Below are 22,937 nucleotides of genomic sequence, written 5' to 3'. Positions count from 1 at the left end.
CCGGGGCTGCCCTGCCCGAACCAGGGGTGACCGGTCCGACGATGCCGGGGCCGGTACGAGTTTGGACCAAGAGTGCCCTGCCCGAACCGGGGTGCCGGGGACCAACAGGCGATGCTGGGGGCGATGCCCCACCGGACCGAGGGTGCCGGGGACAGAACCAGGACCAGAGCGGGAGCGCTCTGCTCGAAACGCTCGAAACGGAGGTGCCGGGTACCGGGCCGGGCCGGGCGGGGACGGTGCGGGGCCGGACCGGGGGTGCCGGGGCCGGACCAGACGGGGATGCGGAGGGTGCCGGGAGTGCGGGGGGTGGCAGCGGCCCCCGCCCCGCGCCTCCGGGGCCGGGGCCGGACCACGTGCCGCCCGCCCCGCCCCGGCCGCCGTCCCGCCCCGGCACCGCCCCGGTGCCGCCGGCGGAGCCAGCGCGGATCGGCCCAGCATGGAGGGGACGCGGCGCGCCCTGCTCCGCCTCGCCGCCGCCTGCTGCCTGCTCTGCGCCCTGCCAGGTACCGGGGGCGGCCGCCCGAGGGGTGCCGGGGCGGGGGGGCGGCCCGGGGGGTCCCGCCGGTCTCGCCGCGGCGGGGAGCGCAGCGCCGGGGGCAGCCGTCGGGGCAGCGCCGGGGCCCGGGCCCGGGCTCGGGCTCCTCCGCCCGCTGGTGGGGCTGGTGGGGCTGGGGCTGGGAGGGCTCCCCGGGGACGGAAACCTCCGGGGAGCAGCGCCCGGGCCTGGCCCCGAGACTCGGGCGCAGTGCCCCGGCCCCGGGCGCCGTCGCCCCGCCGGGCGCGCAGGTACGGTCGCCCAGAGATGCGCGGGGGGGGGCCCGGGCGAGCCCCGCGCTCAAGGCAGCAGCGGGACCGCCCGCCCCGGCCTTGCCCATACAAGGCAGCTGCAGGCAGCGCTCGCCCCGCGGGCGCTGCTCCCCCGCCGGCGGGGCCGGGCCGGGTTCACCTCCCTGGCCCAGCGGGGAAGCCGCGGGGATGCGCGGGGAGGGGAGCAGCGAGCGCGGAGGCGCTCGCCCACCAGCATCCAGCCCTGCGAAGTCCCCTGTCTCCCACCCTGCGGCCCTAGGGTGCCTACTGTGCTGAGCTGCCCACCGAGGGGACCCCGGACAAAGCCCGAGCTCTGCCGCCTCCCTGGAGGGACAGGGCGCCCGCCCCGATGTGCTGCGGGCGAGGAGGCGATGCCGGCGTCCAGGACGGAGCAGGAGCCAGACCCCGGCCCCAGGCAGCCTCTCCCAGGCTGTCTTTCGGCTCGGCTCCATGTCCCCACGTGGGGAGGCGCAGTCTGCAGCGTGGCGCTGACAGCCCCGTCCACTGACACGCCGCCGAGCCCTGCCGCGTGGCGGGGAGCATGCCCCGAGTCGGGGGGCTGTCGCCATCCCCCGTGACCCTGGCAATGACAAAGTCTGAGCTGGCATTTAGGGGCTTGCCTGGGGCTCAGGCAGCAAATGTGTTTCCTCTTCTTTGCAGCTGAAGAAAAACCCTTGGCCAGACCCTGGTCAGATCACAGCACGGTGACAGCAGCAATAGAGACCGAGGGCTGACACGCAGAAACTCGGTTTCTAATAACTAATTGGGCTGGTAAAACCCCAGTGTAGGTGCCTGCAGGGCTGAGCCCCGGCAGCGGGAGCAGCGCTCAGGCTGAGGTTTTGGGCGCCAGATGTGGTTTGGCTGGGTTTGAGGCTGAGCACGGGGAAACAGTCCCAAACCAGCCCCCTTTATGTGGGCAAAGCCTTGGGTAACGCTGCGCTCCCTGTGCGAGGGTGGCTGTGCTGTGACGGGGTGCGGGGAGGTGACCGGCCACTGGCAGAGGAGTGACTCGCTGGCAGAGGAACGACTCGACTCGGGATTTCCATCGCCGAGAGGAGGAGGAGCTCAGGGCTGCCGCTGGCTGGGCTGGCCCCGTGTCTCGCAGCATTTCCTGCACCGGCACGCTGGGGTACCCCCAGGGAGCCCCCTGCCCCAGCTGGCTCATAGGAGCCTTCTCGCTGCAAAGTCCAAGACTCAAATGGCTGGAATGTACCAGACTTAAGGTTGTGCTGGGTTTTTCCTGGGATCTTCATGCATAGTGTCCCAATCACAAAATCCCTTCACAGCCTCAGGAAATGGCACCTATGCAGCTGGCCTGGCCCTTGTCCTCATGGCTTGTGGATCCGCTAGCTAATCCCAGCCACAGTTGAGAGCGCAAATGTTTTGTGAAAATAGATGGCATGGAAGAGATGCCACCAATAAAAAAATGCCCCATGGCAAGCACAGCCCTTAATGAGACACCAGAGAATCCCAGCAGGGCAGTGATGGGGGAAGGGAAGGGTTTGCCTGGAGATTGGCCCCAAAGTCGACAGTCCCTAGACAAATCTGTCCAAAACCAGGCTTGTCCCAGCTCCGTGGTCTCTGCCTTGCTCCCAGTGCAGATCCTCTTGGCACCCCTGTCTGGCAGCGCCTGCTCCCACTCCCCGGACGGGTTTGCTGCGGGGCCGCAGAGGGACTTGGGCTGCCGCATCCCCTGTGCTCTGCCCACCCCGGCCTCTCAATGCAGCCTTTCTTCGCTGCCTGCGGAAATCCACTTCCTCCAGCACCGTTAGCCTTACAAATAAAACCCCAAGTAATTTTGGTCTGGGCATTTTGCTGCCTCCCCCTCCCGCGCTGAGCTGCCTCACAAGCGGAGGGGACAGCGCGGGGCCAGGATCGGCAGGAGGGCATAAAGCGCTGTCTGTCAGCGCCTGGGGCCATGCACACAGGCGGGCAGTGTGTCCGCTTGCAGAGCCCCGCAGCTGATTTGCCATGATTTTTTTTCCCCTTGTTTGCCCAGGGCGAAGGGGAGTGAATGGCCCCAACCCGCCCTTGGCTGGAGGGCTCCAGCTCTCCTGCACCCAGAACTGAGCCACAGCTTGGTCCTCTCCTCAGGGTGGTACCTCCGGCTGTGTGGGGTAACCACCGACCCTGCACCGCCTGCCCAGCCCCATCATGTCGTGCCGTTGGTCTTCGATGCCATTTCTGCGATGTGCTCTTCCCCCAGCCCCAGGTGCAGGGTGGATCTTGGCTCCCTGCTGCCCTTCCAAGGCCTGACCTGCTGGGCAGGGGCAAAGCACTCGCCTCCTTCAGCTCCCTTGGCCCCATCCCTCTGAGCAAAAGGGAGCAGGGACGATCCAAAGCACAGAGGCCCCTCTCCCTCCTTCCTTTCCACCGAGACCCTCTGGGTGGGCAGACGCAGTTCTTGCTGCAGGGGTTTCCACGGGGCTGTTTTGCGGTGACGTTGGCCGCCTTCATCCCCACCACACTCTGCAGGGCAGCTCTTACAAGGCCCAGCCCTGCTCTGGTCTGGGGCCATGTCCTGAGCCCTGTAGGGGTGCTCAGGGCAGGGCCAGGGCACGTGCTCGCCCTGCATGACCTAAACTGCGGCTGCTCAGGGCAGGATGCATCCTCCAAGCCCCATGGCCCATGAAACCAGCAGCCACACAGCTGACAGGAAGGTCCTGGGGGCTGCTGGGGCTGGGCAGATTTCCTGGTGTCCAGATTCCCCCCAGCTCATGCCACACTGCACTAGAGACCAGGCTCCCTGCTGACATGGGGCTGCTATTAAGGCAACTGCCTAATTAATTTTCTCCTAATGACGCGAGTGCTTCCTCCACTGCAGCTGTGACTCCCAAGGTAAGCAGGGCAGGGCTGGCTGATGCCAGAGCTCCCTGCTGTTGCTGTATTATTGGGGTTATGCAGCCCCAGAGGAGGGCAGGCTTCCCAGGCCTTGGTGCCGTGCATGTCCCCAGCAGCTTCTGGGCAAAGGGGTCTTCATCATGGCTCAATCCCTCTACCGAGGAACAAAGCAAACAATGTGGGAGCCTCCTGGGCACCTTCTTGCCAAGCAGGGTGCTTTGTAGCTGCTTGCAGCCAGTGGAAAATAACTGGCTGGTGTGACAGTGGTGGCTGAGCAAGGCAGCCTGCTCTCTTTTGCCCTGCCATGAGAATTCGGGAAGTGCCCCCTTGCCTCTAAATGGGGGATCAGTGATGGGGCTTCATGCAAACCTGTGGGAAAGCACAGTTTCTTGCATGTCTCCCTGCCCCGGCTGGGTGGGGAAGGGCTCACGTGGCAGAGCTAGGCACCTAGCCACGTGCCACCCTGGGGTGCTGCGTCCTGCGGGCAGGCGCTCGGGCTGTCGCTGCCCCCCTCCCTGATGTACCTCCCCGACTCAGGCTCTGGCAGCGCTGCATGCTCTGGGCATGTCTGTGCTGCTTTATGGCTTTTCCTAGTACTGAAGAACCTGTGCTTGGCATTTATGGTGCTGTTTCCAGGGCTGCTCGTCTCTGCTCTCGCAACTCTTGCTCTGCCTGGCTCTGCTATGCCACCATCGGCTGGTTGTCCCCATCACAAATGCAGTGCCACCAAACAAAGCGGTAGCACTGGCACACTCCTGGTTCCCCTTTTTGCTCCCCAGGGGTTCAAGCTTTAGGCCCAGCATCCGCAGATGCCCCGGGGAAGCATCCTCCTGCCTGCCCGGGCAGGCTGGGTGCTGGGCTGTCCCTCCCCAGCGCTGCGCTCACTCGACACCCCATATCTAATCTGAGCCCCGTCTCGTGCTCAGCTCGTGGCCACCTGCCTATTGGGCCAGAAGGAGCGTCTCAGTCAGGAGACTCAGTTTCTATTCCTGTCCCTTACCGCAGCCCTTGCTTTGCAGCTTGCCTGGCCTGGCAGCTTTCCAGGGCCGCACTCGGCACTCGGCACCCCTAGTTCAGCTCCCCCCAGTTTTGCTGCCTGCACAACAGGGCACGGCTCAGCTCACAGAGGACACATGGGGTGCGATGAAGTAACTTGCTGCCACGCAAGAGCTTCGCTGTGATCCCCGAGCAGGCTGCAAGGTCCAGTCTGTCCCTGCGCCCCATGCCTGGACTTCTCGCAGCAGATGGAGCCCGTTCAGCCTCTCTCTGCCGGGACGGGGATGGGGACAGTCCCAGCATCAGCCCTGGCAGGGAGAGCGCTGGAGCCTGCAGCAAATGCAGCCCGGTGGCATCCTGCCTCCATCGAGGTCCTGCAAAGTATCAAACTGGAGCTGAGCTTACAAAGCAGTTGCCCTTCGTACCGGATCTGCGTGTCTGAACCTCACTTCGTCACGATGACAGTGTTTGCTCTACAGCATCCCTGGGTGCATCTGGCACCTACCTGAAGGCCTCCAGAAATCTCTTCTGCCACTTGTTTTTTTTTTATTCCAAGCTCTGAGTTAAGAAGAGGTCAGGCTCGGCAGGTATCTAATCAGCAGCTACTCCAGTTCTGCTTCTAAATGAAACGAGGATCCTTGGTTTTAAATCCCACTGTATGGTTTTATTTGCATTTATACTCAAGCTCTTTTTCCTTGAAGAGGTTGTTTAATTACCATTGGTTGGTAACCATAAAAATGTAATAACTGGCAACAAAAGATAATTTCTACACTTAATGGAGTACTTTGCTAAGCAAGAGGATATAATATAATTGCTTAAATACATTTAAGTTACAGTTTATGCTGTTACTTTTTAAACATTAATTTTGCATTTTACTAGGTTGTTTGCGACTTGGGCTGTTACACTTAAATGGAAATTGAATTCACTTAGTGCACAAAAATAGGATTTAAGAAGGGTTTGGGTGCCTTTTCAATGAATCAGAGTAGTGGTTTGACATGCATTCTGTAGGAAGCTGATTTAAGTGAGGTGCTATCCGCAGACAGTGACAGCCTGCGCAGGAGGATACATCCACACCAGGGAGTCCTGCTAGATCCTTTCTCTTCTTTGTGCTCAGCTCTCGCCTGGGTCTCTGTGCGCCTCTTCCAGCGGTGACTGCAGCCTGCACCCCGCAGCCCTGCTCTCCCTCGAGCCCCAGCAGCCAGCCTGCTGCTGCCTTCCTTACCTTACATGGCTCTCCTACATCTCACCCTAAGAAGGATTTTAGAAACGGTGGTAAAGGCTATGGATTGGAGTTGGGTTTGTGTTGACCCTCAGGGACCTCAGGCTGCTGTTTCTGGCTGAGATAGGAAGGGGGTGCAGAGGATGCTGCTGGGACCGTGGCAGGAGGGTTGTGGCAAGAGCTTGTCCCACAGGCTGGTCCAGCTGAGGCCCTGCTCTGTCTCGCTGCCTTGTTTTATTCTGAGAAACAAATAGACAGTGGGGTGGCTGCTGTGGCAGAGGATGGAGGAGACGGCCCCGCTCTGCGTGGCTGCCCTGACACAGCAGCGGTGCTCTGTGCTGGTTGTGCAAACCTTCCTCAGCCCCTCGCTTGGCCCCAGCCCTGAAACGTGGGCAGGGAGCGCAAAGCAGGGACGGCCCTGTCTCCTGCAGAGCTGGCTTCCTTCACTCAGTCTCCGTTATGGCATATTTATACCATGTCTGCTCTGGAGCTGGTGGGAGCTTGGGTTGATGCGTGGAGGTCCTCAGTGTCGTCATGCAGTGCTGGAGAGGGCCCGAAGCCGTGGGCTGATGCTCAGAGCCCTCCCTTCCCTCGCAGAGCAGGGAGCAATTCCCACCCTTGTCCAAGGCAGGGGCTTCTCGGCTGGCTGCATCCCTCCTCCCTTGGGGCTGCTCTCTTCCTTTGCCCCTCTCGTTTCCCAGACAGAGGTCACTGCAGTCAGCACTGTCTGATGGGAGCTGCTGCTCCAAATCCACCAGCCCTGCCCTAATGTGGTCTGAGATCGCTGGTTCTCACCACGTGCAGACTGAGCCTGGTGGTTAGCACAGACGCGGGGCAGGAGCAGGGCTGTAGCCAGGGGACCGCCAGCCAGCTCTGCTTTAGCAGGCACTGCAGCGTAACCAAAGCAAACCCACCCTTGGTTCCCCATCAGGGAAACAGAGATGCTGTTATTATCAGAGCTCTTGCTTGCAGCTGGTCCTGCTTCCTCACTTCCAGTACAGTCGTAGTTTCTTCATTATGGATCCAAGGGGTGACTTCACCAGCTGTCTTGGGCTGCTGCAACTGTCAGGGCCTGGGGGATCCCAGAGAAGGTGCAGCATCCACACTAACTCCTTCCCTTTCCATCTGAGACAAGAGGGGCATGGTTCCCTCTTGTCTCCAGGAGCTGATGAGGGCGATGCCTTAGGCAATGCAGCCACAGCCTCCCTAGCATGTGATGCAGGAAGCAGAGCTCCTCCAGGAAGACGCCAGACTAATAAGCTCTGACCTGCATCTCTGTAAGTAACTGATAAACAGCTAAAAACATCATCGCTCAGTGGCTGGAGCAGCAGTGACCGTGCTGGAGCTGGGGATTTTCCGACCTGTCGGGCACCAAGGATGCAGAGCAAACCACAGTGGTTGGACCCTGGAGGATCACAGCTGGCGTGGGGTTCGCTGGGTCTCATCCAGCACAGCTGGCCGCAGCAGCTTTGCAGCAGAGCCGTGCTCTCCCCACTGTACTGCAGGGTTTGCACCGGAGCTGGGTGGGAATGGGTTGCCTCTTTGGGCGGTGATAAAACTGTGGGAAACAAAGTTGTGGCATTGCAGCAACGATGTAGCAAATCTTAATGCAAGACCCTGTGGGGGAGTATTTTTATTCTAAAACAAAACTGAAATAAAACTCATTAGTGCTTGCGCTCTTAACACCCACATGCTCACAAGCACTAAGTTGCACCTATTGGGTATTTCCCCAGGTGCTTTGCTTGGTGACTGTGTGCTGGCTGTGGATATGCCCTTACCTCTTTGGAGCTGACACATGGTGATGGTGATCTTTTGTCTGTCTGTCCCCGAGTGATCAGGATTTACTCACTGTCCTTTGTTTCCTTGCCCATCTTAAGGCTCTTGCCTTGTTCTCTATCTTCCCGCCATCATCTTTTAATGGCTTGAGTCTTTGTGTTAGCCTGGTTTAGGCTCTCCTTTGTTTCCTGTGCTGGGTGTGCTGTGATGTCCTGGGCTGGATGACCTACTAATCCAGGTGTCATCAACACCTGCCGTGCTCAAAGGCCTCTGAGCAGGTGCCCTGCTGCCCCAGCGGTTCCCCTTCCTGCTCTATACCTGCCAATTTTAACATCTCCTCTCTTCTGCAATTCTCTACATACCAAGTTTTACACGCCACAGTGCTGTGTTACACCAGGTCCGGGCCGGCTGCCGCTACAGCACAAGCCTTTCTGCAATGGTCCTGCTACGTTCCTGTGGGATGCAGGGCGGAGCAGCCCATCCACCCGGGCACTGCTTCCTTGGTGGTCATGGACACCGAGCAATTCTACGGGAAGGAGCTGTGTGGCTACTTACAGAGAGAAGAGCTTAGGGAAATACTACTCCCACTAGCTCTCCCTCTTGCAGACAGCGGGGAGCTGTGTGTGCAGCCCGTCCTTATTCGCAGGGTGGAGGGAGCTGCTCGTCCCCGCAAACCCTCCTGCCCCACAGCATCTCCTGGCAGGGATGCCAGTTCCTGACACTGCAGGGAGGTGCCCTGGCATGTAGGGCCCAGACTCGTCCGCCTTCCCCCTGGCTTTCCTTTCCTAGTCAGAAACTGGCACAAGTGTTTCAGAGTTGCTCAGGCCTTTGTGCAAGACAGCTCTCCTCAAATCTTTCCTCTGCATGACCCCACTCACGGCTTGCCACCCTGTGGGAGACTGTCCCAGGCACAGGCCAGCTATTCAAAGCAGCACGTAGCCAGGCTCGCCGCTGGCCGGGCACCTGGCCACCACCTTTTCCTGTTTACCCACAGTGACAGCACAGCTCTGTGTGCATCTCTTGCTGCGTAGGAACAGGTAGTCGGGTGTTTACAGAGCGAGCATCTGCCAATGCCCAGCCGGGATCCTTCAGCATTGCCCAGCACAGGCTCTGGAGCTGCTGGGATCTCACCCAACAGGCAGCGTGCTGAATAGCAATGCTGGGTTTAGGGCTGGAAATTGTCGCATGAAGAGCTGTGAGCTTTGGTGCCTGAGCTGGGGAAAGGCAGTGCTCAGCTCTTTTCCGTCCAGGTGTTACTGGTGTAACCATATCCTACACCTTAGCTCCATTTCAGAGAGCACCTTGCTTTATTTAGAGGCACATTCTGGCCAGGGACAGCTGGATCAAGGCAAGGCCAAAGGGAGCATCACTTACACCTTTGGTCTTCATTTTTAAGTCGCCCCAGCTGGAGCTCCCCTTGAGAGCTTGTTCTCTGAATGTGCCGAGCAGGGTTGTGCTGCCTGTTTGTGCATCCCCCGTGGGAGCCCTCCTGGCACTGGGGCCCCGGGCCAGGCAAGCACAGCTCCCGACAGGATGCTTTGAGGTTTTGAATTCTCCAGCTGGTCGGGGTACTGCAAAGGTCTCTTGAGAGAGATGTATTGTGTCTTTTTTTAGGGCCTGTTAAGTGCTGTAGCTGGAGAAGAGCTCTGATAACTGTGTCCATTCTGAAGAGCTTTTAAAAACTGCTGAGATTTCCCCAAAGCCTTAGTACAAGAGTGGGCTGCTTTGTCGGTGGATGAATGTTTCTTGGTTACGGCATCTGCCTCGGATGCTTCTCCACTGTGGAGAGAGTGGGCATGAAGATGGATTTTCTTCAGTACCTTTATTTTTTCTGTAGTTGGCTCATCACACCTCTGGCTTGGGTAGAAACTCGAACAGAAATTGTCAAAATATTGACCATGCGATGTTTTTAAATTGTCTGGAGAGTCCATCCTGATGTGGCTACATTTCTGTGTTTTCTTCCTGTTTACACCCTAAAAAAACCCCACAGGATCCATGTTTATGAACGGGCAGTGTAAGAGCCTTGTGGTTTTCCTCCTCCCGCATGCTGTCACACTGTCTAGCGGCTGCAGATCTGGGGGGGATCCTTGCTCACCGCAGGTCCCGGCGAGGGAAGCTGTAGTGGGAGGCTGAGTAGCTCCCCATTTCTATCACAACAGTCACACTTTATGGTGGTGATGTGTTCATAAATAGCTCAGGAAGGCACCTCCCAAAGTACACCACCAGCTCTGTTAGCTGTAGTATTCTCTGGCTACCCATTTTACCTTTCCCTCTAGCAGCAAGCCCACACTACTGCTAAGATGATGGCTTTACCCTTGCCAGCCACAGACATTTTAAACATTACTTTTCTACACTTCATTGGGCCAGGGGAAATAAGAGGATCTACTTCCACTTTTTCCCCACTTGTATTTTTTCTGCACCACTTCTGACTCCTTCTCAATGAACCAAGGAAGACTTATCTAAGTTTCTCACAGAATCAGGTCTCAGGTGGTACTTTTAAAAAACTCAAATGCTTTCAAAAGGTTTAAAAGGTGCTCCAGGCTAGAGGGCTTAGTGATGCTGACCCCACAGAACAGGACCACAGGGCTTGAGGGGGAGGAGGGTAAAGACAGGTCCCCTAGAGCAGGTCGCTGCCTCAGAGAGGCCACAAGGACAGAGGAGCTATTTGAACCCCTTCCCCAAGTGTGAACCTGTGCTGGATTTGGAGTTAAGGGGATGGAGAGGTTAAATTCCTGGCCCCCCCCTCTGTTTCTCCTCTCAGTGTGGGATCTCTGACAAATTTCTCAGCATTTCTTAACTCTGTTCCGTAGGAGAGGGACAGAAGACAGCAGAGACCTCGGTGAAACCATCACCTTTCCTTAGCACAGTGCTAACCTCGGATCAGCCAAGGGAAGCCTCTGACTTCAGTCCAGTGACTACTGCCATTCCCAAGACAAGCCTGGAGAAAAACTTGACTGCTGCAACACTCAATGCCACTGGAGCCCACGCTACAGAGATGGAGGATGCCTCCATCCCTGCCACCCCCATGGTAGGCACCAAGGCAGAGAGACTGCAGGCTTCCACCACTGCCGGACCCGGGGACGTCACAGTTACACAGCGTGAGCACCACAATATGAGCTTGTCAGTCAACAGCAGCATGGAAATTCCCTCTCCTACCACAACTGCCAGTACTCTGGAAGAAAACCAGCCCAACCACGAAGTCACAGAGCCTTTCAGCACAACTGAAGAAATGGATGACACCAGCAGTGCAACCCCCACGCCTCCTGTGAACAGTGTGCCGGGTGAGGTTTTGCCTTTCCTGCCTGTGCAGAAAGTCCTGCCCCAAGGATGCACAACCTGGGAACTTCTGTGAACTCTCATGGGAATTGGAGAGAGGCGGGGAAAAGGGGAATGAGCCATTAAGCACAGCCAGTTCAGTGGTACTGACTTGCAGAGGTGCTGTTAGTTCAGCATCCTCTTTGCAAGCCCCATTAATTATGGTATTAATTGTGCTGGCTGCTTTCTGATGAGGACATTGATTGTGTGCAGGGAAGTCCATTATATATCTCATCTGAAACAACGTGCTTCAGCAGTGCTGCCCAGCTGGGCTGTTCCTGCACCAGGGCTGGGGGCTTGACAGGACCCTTCCCTGCTGCCTGCAGAACGGGGCAGCGCACCCTCCCTTAACACAAAGCATGGAGATGGGCAGGCACAAGCATCAGCCCATCCATCCCTGGGCAACCATGGGAACCCCTACCCTACCTTCAGATCCCTCTGGGCAGCGTGGGGACTTGCTATAGGGTCTGCGACCCCAGTCTCGCCCACCTTGGGGCTACCAGGCTGTCACACACCCCTGATGCAAGGCAGATACTGATTGACCATTGATTTGCATGGTGTTCACGCACAACCGCATCCTTCGCCCTAGCTTGTGTCACAAGATCCTGCTGTTCTGTGACGCACAGACACAGCCTTAGGGGATGCTGCTACCCAGTCCCTGGGCAGCCCCCTTTGTGCTCCCCGTAATGAGAGACCTTTCCCAGTCTCTTGCTCTGGGGTTATCCCCAGCTCTGTGCAAAGCTGTTTGAGGGTTCTCTGCTTGTCTTTGTCCCCAGAGGACAGGCCTTGTGGGCCCAGCTGCAGTTAGCTGACATTGCAGATTGGTGCACATGAAAACCAAGAGGACTTTCTAAGCACTGTGGCTTATATATAGCGTGGCTCAGCTGTGTCTGTGCTATAGGACCTGCTTGTTTTCCAAAGGGTTGTCAATAAGCTGCTTCTCCTATAGTCCCAGCAGTCTTCCTTACAGACTTGCTTCCATCTCGTCCAGTCCCACAGAACAGCGCGCTTGCACTTTATCCTTTGAAATAACTGCTTGTTCCTATGTTGCAGCAACAACTAACAGCTCTCAGCTGGGGCCTTTTGGTGGGCAGACCGTGCAGCCCACAGCAGAAGGGTCTGAAACCAGGCCAGGAACAAGCCCTGCGGGTGCCACAGAAGAGAGCACCACGGAGCCCAGAACCTCCTCTGCTCCCATCACCACCGTAGGGAGCACGTCCTCTGCCTCCGCCTCCAGTGCTGTGACAGTGAGACCCCTTGTGACGAGCTCCACATATACCAGCACAGCTGCCATCCCCACCGGCACATCTACACCAAAGCAGCCATTGGAGCCCATACATGAGAAAGCTTCTGTATTGGATGTTGGTGATGACGAAAATCCAGGTAAATGCTCTGCTTTTGTCCCTGCTCTCACAAAATATGGCAAAGGGTTGGGGGTACCTCAAATTTCCTCTTGGTTGTACTGAGCAGAACCAGAAAAGACAAGGCTTTGCTACTCCAGCCCTTGAAGACTCTCTTTTGGCCTCATTCCCTTGGTATCCTTGCAGAGCTACCCAATTCTCCGTTGGCTGATACGAGGGCTGATCCCTTGGTAATCACCGTGATCTCCGTCTTCATTGTCATGGTGGGCATCCTGGGCCTGGTGGGCTTCTTGAGATACCGCCAGCACAACAGCCGCATGGAGTTCCGGCGCCTGCAGGACCTGCCCATGGTGAGTAATGCCTTCAGCCCAGCCTGACATGGTCTGGCTTGCTACTGGCTGCTTTGCAGTTCCCCTTCTACTACATTAGTGACGCTTTGCATATTTGCAGCAGCCAGAATGCTGATCACAACTCCTATTCCCTCTTAGGTCCCTCTCCTTCTATCCAGGGTTTGAATCAAGACAGCAAGTCTCAAGGTTGGCCACTAAAGAAGCTCTCTGCCTTCCCCTCACTCTGCAGGGGAATGCTAAGAGGTTAAATAGAGAGAGGAAGGGGAGCTCCATCCAAACTTCCCCTGAAATGACACCTTCCTAGCCTCTCCTCCTGTATTCTGATATATTTGCTTTGTGACTATGACAAAGCAGATTCTGTGCTCTGTCTGGGGAGGTTGTCTGTCTGTCTGCGTTTGACCCTTTGGGGATATAAAAAGATATGAGAGTTTCAGAGGCTGGATTAGCTCTGGGGAAGCTGCAACTAACTCACTGTGCTTTCTGGGACAGAGGAGTACCGATTCCCTTCGGCAGCTAGCAAGCAAGCTGATGCTGTTTCAAGCTGAGTGGAGTTTTCCATAGCCAGGGTTTTCCACATCCCTGCAGCAGGCAGGCTCTTCCTGCATACACCTCTTCTCTCCAAAAGCTGCAGCAGGAGAGGAGAGTGACAGTCCAAAGATCCAGGAATTGCACAGGGACAGCATTTAGGTGGATCGCTGGGCAGATGGCCACACTGTGACAGTGTGGAAGAGAAGGCTGTGCTGCCTCCACAGCACTCTTCCAGGCTGGGACTGTATGCCATCATGCAGACATCTCATTAAAGCACGCTGTTCTCTGCTTCTAGGATGACATGATGGAGGACACCCCTCTCTCACTCTACAGCTACTAGGCAACCAGGCTGTCCTCTGCCTGGCCGGCTGAACTTCCCAGAGGAGAAGGCCTTGAGGACTTGGTCCCAGACGATCTGCTGAGGAATGAGGGGCTGTGATTTGCACACAACTGAAAGATCCTTTTCAGATGGCTTTTGGTTTTAGACTTTTTAAATAGTTCAATGTTGAAGTTTTTATGCTGGGAATCAGAGCCCAAGTCTGTCCCTTTCCTCCAGGCTCTCCTCGAAACAATGCCCTGAAGAGGTGCCTCCTCCTTTTAGTGTGGTGACCAATTAGCCAAGACAACCTTTGCCATCACATTCTGCATGGATCTCTTCTGTCTATCTTGGTGGCTACTGCTTTCAAAGGAGGTGGGCAAATGATCCATACAAGCGCTCTTAACGCTGGTGATGTCAGTACAGTGCTAGCAAAGGAGACTGCTGTTTTCTGAGGAAGCCAAGGATGTGGAAATCAGTTCTCTTGGGCTCCCTCTTGGTCTGTATTTTTAAGGTTGTTTGTTTTGGTTTTTTCTTGCACTTTTTTTGTTCCTGTTTCAGCTTTAGTCCTGGGATTGGCACTGCCCATCCTGAAACACCTACCAGGAGGATGACAGGCTGCTCTGCTTCCTTCCTACATGCATACCTTTTCTCTTTAACCAGGGAAAACAGTTTTGTGGCCACTGGAGAAGTGCCCTCGCTACTTGAAGTTGCTTTGAAGTTGCTGGGCGGAAAATGAACATAATTTTAGCTTAACAGGGCTTGATAGGACTCAGTCTATTGCCTATTAGACACACTAATTTGGTCTCACAAAATGAGGAAACTGTGTGTCCCATACTTGATGCTTTCAGCATATGCGTAAACTCTTTGCCCAGGCTCAGTAAATGCTTTCATCCGTTTCCCTGCCTGGACTGACACATGCCTTTCCTCAGGTACCTCCCATTTTGCTGCTAGCATCTGGTTGCTGAAAGCTGGTGTACAAAACTAGTACTGCACCCTCCCTCCTCTGCTATGCAAGGTCAAAGCTCCTTCACTTTCTAATGTTGGTCTTTGAGCCAGTTGGTGTCTTGTCATGACGACAGATCCTGGATGTAGGTGCCTTCCTCCCCTTCCCTTTCTAGGTGTTAGGCTGATTAGATTCTGCACTTTCGCCTCAAAATATCACTGCTGTAGACTGCATCCAAGGCTCTTGAGGCTCCTCAAGGAAACTCACGGACCAGAGCCTCTGAGTGTAAGTCTGAGGATCTTTTGGTGCCCTCGCCTCAGAAAGACTGGAGTGCGCGTGACATGAAAGTCTTCATGTAATTAACACCTGCTCCTGTTTTCTAATTCACATTTGACTGCAGGTAAACACATGCCTTCTCTAGAGTGTCTGATTTTTGACTAAGCCAGTTGCTCCCTCAGGATACAGCAAGAGCTAGAGATTATCTACCACATTGCTCTTACAAACCTCAGTCTCTCCTCTCCTTTCAGTAGCAACACTCACTGACCCCGCAAAGGACAGATACCAGGCCTCACTAGCAAAAGTACCTTTTTTTTCCAGTGCTGTTATTGCTCATCTTAGCAGAGAAAGGGGAATTTCCCCATCAGCAGGGCTCAAATTAGCTGCAAAGCCCAAAGATGGAGCAGAACTGGTCTGGGTCAAATAGATGAACTGGGTAAGGCAGGAGTTCCTCCTTCCTGCATTACTACTTCCAAAGTGGCTGACAAATGGCTGCAGTGCAGTTTGGGTTCAGCTGCTGGCTTGGGCCTTGCATCTGTTTATTGTAAGGGTGCCCAGTAAAATAGGGAAGAAGGGTTGGTTCTCTCCTACTGTTATTGCATGAAAACTAAAGGGCAATTGTCACAACTCCAAAGCTTTTGTATCAAGCATTGTCTGCACAGAGCAATCTCCCTAGCTACAGACTTGTTTCCCCTGCCGGAGGGCAGGGTGCTACTGGTTTTTGGCAAAAAGAAAGGCAAGTTAGTGGTGGAAAATAGAACTCCATCCTGGCTGGAACTGGTGCAGGCTGGCATAGCTGGAAAGTGTCTCTGCACACAACCGAAAGGGCAGGGGCTGGTTGTTCTGGTTTCCCATGCATCGCTGTCCAGGGGAAAGGGGTGAGGAAGCAAACTCGCCCAACACCAAAGTGCAACTTTCTTTGTAAAATATGTTAATAGTGGAATTTTTTTTCTGCAATAAAGTTACAAATGCCAAAGGTGTCCCGGTCCTCATATTTTCATTGCAAACATGTAGCTGAAAAGCTTTTGTAGATCACAATGAATCCTGTGATAGATAAACAGCAGCAGTTTGGGAAGGAAGACTGACAGAGCTGATACTAGTGAAAATGCCAGACAGCTATAAACCATAGCTCTGAGGGCTCAGAAGGACACCACCCCTGCTTGTGTTGCTTCTTGTCAGGGTCATTCCCTGTCTGGGTTGACTGAGATTAATTTCTCAATGGCCAAATCAGATGAAATCTGTCTTAGAGAACCAGACTAGACCAAATAATCTAACATACACCTTTAGACTCTCTTCCTTTGCCTCTGACTGAAGATATCCTTATTCTCATCTGTTGTCAGCTGCAACCCTGAACTCTAGTTACAGAAATATCCTGAAAGCCAGCCTAATCCAAACCTAAGTAGCATCATCTGCCATGCTTCTTTCTATAGTACAGAAGACAAAGCAAATTGAAAGGCATGTACTTCTTTTTGTTTAGCTTTATAGCTGTTTTGAACTCTTCCCTTTGGAGCTCAGACCCACAGGGAGGTAAGCGCTCATAGTTTGCTTCAAAAGCCCAGCTCTTGCTACAGACCTGATACGAGTCTCTCCTGAGCTAACTGTCTCTCCTAGCTGTTAAAATACTTGGGCAAAATCATCCAGCTCATGTCATAGACTGTTTGTGTTACAAGATTTTCTACTGCAAAAGCAAAATATGGTGAGTGAAACTACTTGGTCCTTGGGCTTATGCTGTTTTTGAAAGAGTTCCCACAACAAATCTAGAAAAGCAAATCTCTGGAAGATCTAGAGCAAGGGGAGAGCAAAGAAAGACTTCTTAGCCTAGCACAGTGCTTGCTGAGTAATCTGAAGACTTGGGGGTGAACTCTAAACCCTGCAGAGATTTCTGTCCTGTCCCAACATACAACCATACAAAACAGAAGAACTAAGTAACGGAACAAACATGCTACAAATAAGCCAGTCTCCTCAGGTCTGATGTCAGGATTATTCTGGTGGTTTATGTCGGAGTTTCCTCTGTTCTGCCTTTTCACCACCAACCCCACTCAGAGCTGATTCACTCTTTGCAGAACAAACTGCTGAGCTGCCTTGTTAGAGAGGTAGCACAGAGCAGATCTGCGTTAGCTGGAGAGGCAGCAGGACAGGCTTGTGCAGGCAGCCACCCTTGGGAGGCACGAAGCTTCCTGCTTTTGCCCAGCCAAGTTCTGACCTCCCAGCCAGGTATTGCAATCTCTGAGGTGGCCAGGTTTGGAGATGGACCATGGGCCGGTTGTATGGGCTTCCTCTTTCCCGTGCAGCAAAGCAAACTGACAGAACCAGAAAACAACTGTTGCAAATTTCTGCATTTCCCTTTGAACACAGCTCTTGCTTTTGATGAGGCTTAGTTTTAATGCCTCCTAGGGTAAGGCACAATTATATTCTTGATTAGCAAGGGGACAAGAATCAATCAAATCACTTAATGTTTAAAGCTAAATAGGAGGGAAAGAAACCCAGATAAAAGAAAAGCAGAGTTTGAGACCTACCTGCCCTATCTGCCTTCCCCTCCTCCCCTCTCCAGACTCATGTTCTGAAGGGAAGGGGATTTGAGTACCTGAAAAGTGACAGTGCTAGAGCTGCTCTGCCAAGGGCAAGGCTACCTGTGCTACGTGCCAGTTCTCTGCCCAGTCAGTTGTCCTTCATGGCTCAGTGCCTGAGTTTAGCTTTGGACACTGTGTATTTTCACCATCATGTCACATTGCAAGTCTGTAAATAAGGCTACAGACAGCATTCGGAGACAGAGAAACTCCCATGAGAAGCATTGGAGTGGACAAGGCAGCGTGTGGATCTGGTAAGACCAACAACCCCGTAAGGCTCTCCCATGGATAATAGTCCCCTTGCTTGCTACCACTTAGAGCAGAACGAAAGAGGCATTGCAGTGATCCAGGGAGGAGCGCAGAAGCAAGCCAGGGAGGCAGAGCAGTAAACTTTCAGTAATGAAGGCTATGAAATGATACATAACCTGGGAAGCTTTTAGCCAGTAGCCAAGCAATGTTCTTCTCATACCCAGGGGAGAATAGAAAATGCCTACTGTCATTTCTCAGACACCTAGGAATGAAACAGGAGACTGCACGCCTCTGCGTTATTTCTACTCAATTTTCTATGACAGCAAACAATTCAGTATAAATGTGGATTTCTCATTGGGGAAGGGGGAGAGTTTTTCTAAGTGTACCTCCTGAGCCTCTGCCAGGGATGTTCCCATCTAATTGCTACCTCTGCTTCACTGCACAGCAGAAGTGAGAGAAGGATCTTCTCTCCAATCCTCCCTTCCATCCCCCACAAAGAAAAAAGAAATCATGCACTTCCTGTCCATAAAACAGCCAGATCTGTGGTCCTACTGATATGTAGCTAAGTGATAAGCAAAGTTGGAAGACCATGATGGCTAATACAAAAGTCTCCATCAGTATTAGGCCCCCGAAACCATTTGTGTTGGGTTTTTTTTTAAATTCCCCAGAACTTTGTGGGATAATCAAGGTCTTTGAACTTCCCCATCCAACCGCATTTGAAGGAAGACTCTTCCCCGCTCTAATATTGCAGGGGACATGTTTCCTCACAGTTCTGCAAAAAATCAGCCTTTACCCAAAGCACAACTTCAAAACAGTCTCAGAAGGTAAAGCACTTAAACCTGCCCAGAAGAGGACCTTCTGATTGTGGCTGGTGATACACAGCTTGCAAACTAGATCCCCCACCATAGCTGATTCTGCAACATACGTAGGCTTTTATAAGCAATCATTAACTATTACATGAAGGAAGCATAGATAAGGTGCTAGACAGTGTCAAACTTGATAGATTTGTGCGTTTTAAAGACAAATGGATTGATGTATTCATCTGCTTGACAGCCTGCACAGCCTTCCTTGTGCTTGTTCCCACTTCCTGTCTAATAAATATACTTAAAAGACATACTCAACACAGGTCTGCTTTATGCGCACCAGCAGTTTAACAATGGTTAGCCTCAGTTCCTCTGTAATAATTTTTCTTTTGAAAGACCCATCAGCCAAATAACTCCCTGAACCACAAAACCAGCATGATCTTGATCAGACGGACAGTGGTCACAGCTGCAAGAAAATAAGTATGTGTTTGTTCCTACTGTTCAGCTCCCTCTCTGTTTACAGGTAGACCCAATCCCCCACCCACAGTTCAAATAAAGAGCTAAGTTACCAGAGGTATCCTCCCAGTCATAAAACAGGTCTCCCTGTGATGAACTGCCCAGAATTAATATATCCCTGCAGCAGAAGCCTTTTGCTGGCACTCTTTGAACTATAATGGAACATCTGTTGACAATCTCCCGCAGGGTAGCTTCTCCCCTCCCCTGTTTTAATCGTCTCTCCTTCAGAAGTACTTTTGCTCTGAAATTAGACACATCAGTTGCCACAGGATGATTCTCACATGCATTAGAGTGTTTCCTTTCACACTGGTCTTTCTTGGGAGCTGTAGGAAGAGGGATGAGCAGTCAGCCCTGTTCAGTATTTTCTTAAAAATTTGCTCTTATGTCTGAATTCCAGAAGCTTTCAATGCTAAATCACAGTTTCTGCTTGGAACAAGACAAGGCTCATGGGTTCTGGAACATGCCTTTCAGCCAGATTTAGGCACTCATTTGATTCTGACTGAGAAGGGTTTTACAGGGGACAACTGCAAAATTAGCAGTTTTCCTTTGTGCTAATCCTGGCTATGCTTTCTGATCACACAGGCAGATCAAGCCACTAACATGATCATTGCTTCAATTTCCCTACTGATAAGCCTGGGGCCAGGATAAGAACTTTTTGCCTACTTTTTTAAAAAGGATCTCAATATTTGTAGGTGGAAGGCAATCATGCACAATACTATTTGTGGTTGGCTAGCAGAAAAGGAACACGTTTTCAAAAAGGTCCAAGAGAAGCACTGGGAGAACAGCTCCCATTGTTTTACAGAGTCTAACCTGGTGACCCACACTGAGTGACAGAGAATTGGTCACTTGCATCCTGCTCAGTCTGTTTCTTGGATGCATCAAATCACTTCCCAGCTCAGCTTCAGTCAGATCCAAGCCACTCAAGCAGGCTTTTACATCCTGACCATGATCTGCCAATGGCTGTTCACACATTCAGGTCCACCCTAAGAAGCAGAGTTGAACTCTGGGAAGCAGCTGTTCCCTGGAAAGGGAAAACTAACTGATCTCAGACTGATCTTCAAAGCAAAAGCCACAGTTCATGCAACTGAATGAGACGAAGGTTACAGGAGCAGCCTCCGCCACTGTGTCCTGTCTTGGTCTGTGCTCAAGCCCCCACTTGATGACTCCTACTGCTACTCTCAGCACCACCCGTCTCTGCCTGCTTTTCAAACCAGTCCTAACCAAGCTCTGCTGGGCCACCTTTACAGGCATCCCTGACTCTGTGCCACATCCCAAGGTCCTTTGTATTGATTGAGAAGCAGGCAGCAAAGAGAATGCCACAGATTTATCATCTCCTGCACTATCCCATCTGCTAGACTACAAAGCCTTCACCATCAAATAGGCAGTTGTTCTCTTTCCCCATACTCTAAGGCTTTCTGAAGTCAGTGTTGTTCACCTCTTCCCTTCTCCTTCACCAGCTAGCAATTCTAAAATTAAGTTCTCTCAGAGGAAAATGGAATAAAAAAAATTCAAACCACATTAGGAAATTTCACAAGGCCCTTTTTTGCCACTATGGCACTTTATCCTCATAAAACAACCTCCCCTTTATGGTGGTCATGGAAGTTTCTGTTCAAAAAACAAGATTTCTTAGCCTGTTTTGAGCCACAGAAGAGGAAGCAATTTACCAACACTTGTCAAGTCAGCTGCTCCATACTGGGTCTTGTCAGACAGGGTAAATCTATGGTCAGTCCATATCTGTTCTGTTCTTGCTACGCATAGAGTCTCCCTAAATAGCACAATCTAAGCCCAGCTATATATCCTAGAGCTTTAGCTAGCCAACAGTTTAAACAATATCCAACATAACCCAAAACTTGCAGTATATTTGGGGAAAAAACATTTGAAGGCATTAGTAGAGACAACACACAAAATTATCTCAATTTGTTCTGGTCCACCAAGTGAGAGCTCAGAAGACAAGATGATACAGCCCATCCCATGGGAGAGGGCTGAAGCAAAGGGCTGCAGCTAGGAATTCTCTGACCTTGGAGGAAACCCCCCTGTTGCAGACAAGCACCACAGCATCTCTCCCTCTGCAAGCCAGCTGGCAACTGCAAAAGTTGATTGAAGCACCACAAATCAGGCCCTCCATCAGTGTCTGTCACCTGGGGTGAAAGAAGAGAATACACAGCACTGTGTTGTAAAGGTACAAGGTGCAGGTCTAAGCAAGAGAGCATGAGATGACAGCCAACAGTTCAGGTCTCAGGTAGAGCGTGGGACTGGGCAGGTCTGTGAATGACTTATCAAAATGGCTGTTTGCCTTTCTTGAGTTGCCTCCTTTGGGTCAGCCCCACACCTCATAGCTTCCAGTTCTGGTAAATCCAGGTAACAACAAGTCAAGAAGAAGAGTTTGCCCGCCTAGGGAAGCCAATATCCTTTCCATCTTTTACTTGTTCCCTACAGTAAAGGGTGCATCTTTCAGTTAACGTTAAAGGTCATGCAGCTGTAGTTCAGGCAGGCTGTCAGACAGGTCACTGGTGAAGTCATCTGCTCCAGCTATTTCTAGCCTCTTCTCCAGCACTGCTCTCTTCCAGATCAAAACACAGCGTGGAGATACCTTTACAATCTCTCCCAACAGAACAAGGACTTAGCCTTCCCCAAACTCCTTACCCCATATGCCAACCCTAAGAACAAACAACAGCTAATGTCTAGCCCCTGCAGCACTGCTGTTTCAGTGTGGACTGCAATTTCTATAAAACTCTAATACAAAAACATCCTCACTCATCTTCTACTGAAACAGAGAAATACCAACAAGCATCCTCACAAGCTAGGTAAGCTCAAATAAAAATAGGTGCCCATATAAGTGAATTGTGGTCCCAAGTGTCCTAGCAAGCTGCCAACACAGCTACTGGGTGCCCCTGCTGCAGTATTAGTCAGGATTTCTGATGCTACTACGATATAAATATTTACTACTAATACTAAGCAACACGTAACTAGGTTCTTCATACTAAATGAGGGGTACTACTTGAGCATTTGGTCAGTAAAGCTCTGTATAGGAGTCCCTACCTGGCATGTGCCTCAGAATAAATGTTAAAGAGAAAAACTTAACCCTTTGATGGGACATGAAGACTCCTTAGGCATCGTCCTAACAGCAACCTGACATGTTACGACTGCATCTACAAAGCAGTTAATTGTAGCAGGTTTGCTAGTAAAGTCTGAATCAGCAGGATTAGTAAATTGGAAAAACAGAACATAGGGCAGTTTAATATGCCTTACAGCCTCCATTCACAAGAATCTTAAGCATCTTACTAAAGTAGGGCATGAATTTTTTCTTTTAAAGGAACATTAGCCCTTTGTTCCTGATTTCGTTTAATGCTAAGTGTTAATGCAAACACAAGGGGGTTTTATATCCTAAAAGCAAGGCATAAATCCAAAAGGATAAAGAGGCTGAGAGATGAACCTTCTTGAAGTGAGCAATTTTCACCTTCCTAATCTCACTGGCTGTGTGTCAGCACCAAAACAAAAATGGAGCCACATTAAAAAGTGGTATCTTGGCGCTGTTAGAGGAAGTGATAAGTATCATAATTGGCCCTCACATGCAGCTTTACATTTCCCTGACACTAGACGGGGAGGGAGGATGAAAGAATAGACAGGCACACACAAGTTACCTCTGTCCTGGCAAAGCAATAGTGCTCTCAGAGCAAAGTTTTAACTGTGGCCCAAGTGCTAGGCCACCACTCCAAATTGTACTGCCTTCCTGCCTTTAGGTGCCTAATACTCACCCCTACCAGTAAAACTGGGCACAGCAAATTATCAGTATGACCTCTGGAATGGCCTGAACAGCAGATATAAATAGGTTCTACAGACCTCTATCATCTGCATTACTGTGGAAAACCCAGCTAGGCTCTTCAGATCCTGAGAGTGCAGGAACCAGCCACGCTTACCTTCAGGCACCTTGATCTCTGCGGCGCTGGAAAGCTCATCGGAGCTGAAGTCTCTGAGTCTGAACTCTGAGGTGGAAACCTCACACAAAGTTGGACAAAACCACTCTGCCTCTCTCAGCAAGTTCTTGCTTCTCTCTAAAAGAAATGAAGCAAG

At 52.2% G+C, this 22,937-nt stretch overlaps 1 protein-coding gene and 1 long non-coding RNA gene across 3 annotated transcripts in view; one reads left to right on the top strand and one right to left on the bottom strand.

The window, feature by feature from the left end:
* The first annotated feature begins 384 nt into the window (after positions 1-384).
* LOC140653842 (uncharacterized) lies at positions 385-15,711 on the top strand. Its single transcript, XM_072866423.1, has 5 exons — positions 385-503; positions 10,450-10,920; positions 12,008-12,337; positions 12,502-12,665; positions 13,489-15,711. The coding sequence occupies exons 1-5, from the start codon at positions 437-439 to the stop codon at positions 13,531-13,533; spliced, it is 1,077 nt and encodes a 358-aa protein (XP_072722524.1). The 5' UTR covers positions 385-436; the 3' UTR covers positions 13,534-15,711.
* The window catches only part of LOC140653845 (uncharacterized), a 25,353-nt gene continuing 7,718 nt past the window's right edge, over positions 5,303-22,937 (bottom strand). Inside the window, exons 2-4 of one of the 2 annotated variants that reach the window (XR_012043249.1) lie at positions 22,784-22,918; positions 20,884-21,004; positions 5,303-9,612 (exon numbers count right to left, since the gene is read on the bottom strand). This is a non-coding gene — a long non-coding RNA (uncharacterized lncRNA). The remainder of the gene's footprint in view (positions 9,613-20,883; positions 21,005-22,783; positions 22,919-22,937) is intronic. The other variant, XR_012043250.1, reaches the window with a different exon arrangement.

The sequence above is a fragment of the Ciconia boyciana genome, chromosome 7 (assembly GCF_034638445.1).
Source record: "Ciconia boyciana chromosome 7, ASM3463844v1, whole genome shotgun sequence".
In the NCBI taxonomy this organism is placed as follows: domain Eukaryota; kingdom Metazoa; phylum Chordata; class Aves; order Ciconiiformes; family Ciconiidae; genus Ciconia; species Ciconia boyciana.
The sequence above is the reverse complement of the archived record's forward strand: the minus strand, read 5'-3'. Positions and strand labels throughout refer to the sequence as shown.

Bases quoted from the DNA above. Each gene is read 5' to 3' on its own strand.
- LOC140653842 (XM_072866423.1), top strand. From the start codon at position 437: ATGGAGGGGACGCGGCGCGCCCTGCTCCGCCTCGCCGCCGCCTGCTGC. The intron at 10,921-12,007 runs GTGAGGTTTTGC...CCTATGTTGCAG, and splicing joins TCCTGTGAACAGTGTGCCGG to CAACAACTAACAGCTCTCAG. The intron at 12,338-12,501 runs GTAAATGCTCTG...GTATCCTTGCAG, and splicing joins TGGTGATGACGAAAATCCAG to AGCTACCCAATTCTCCGTTG.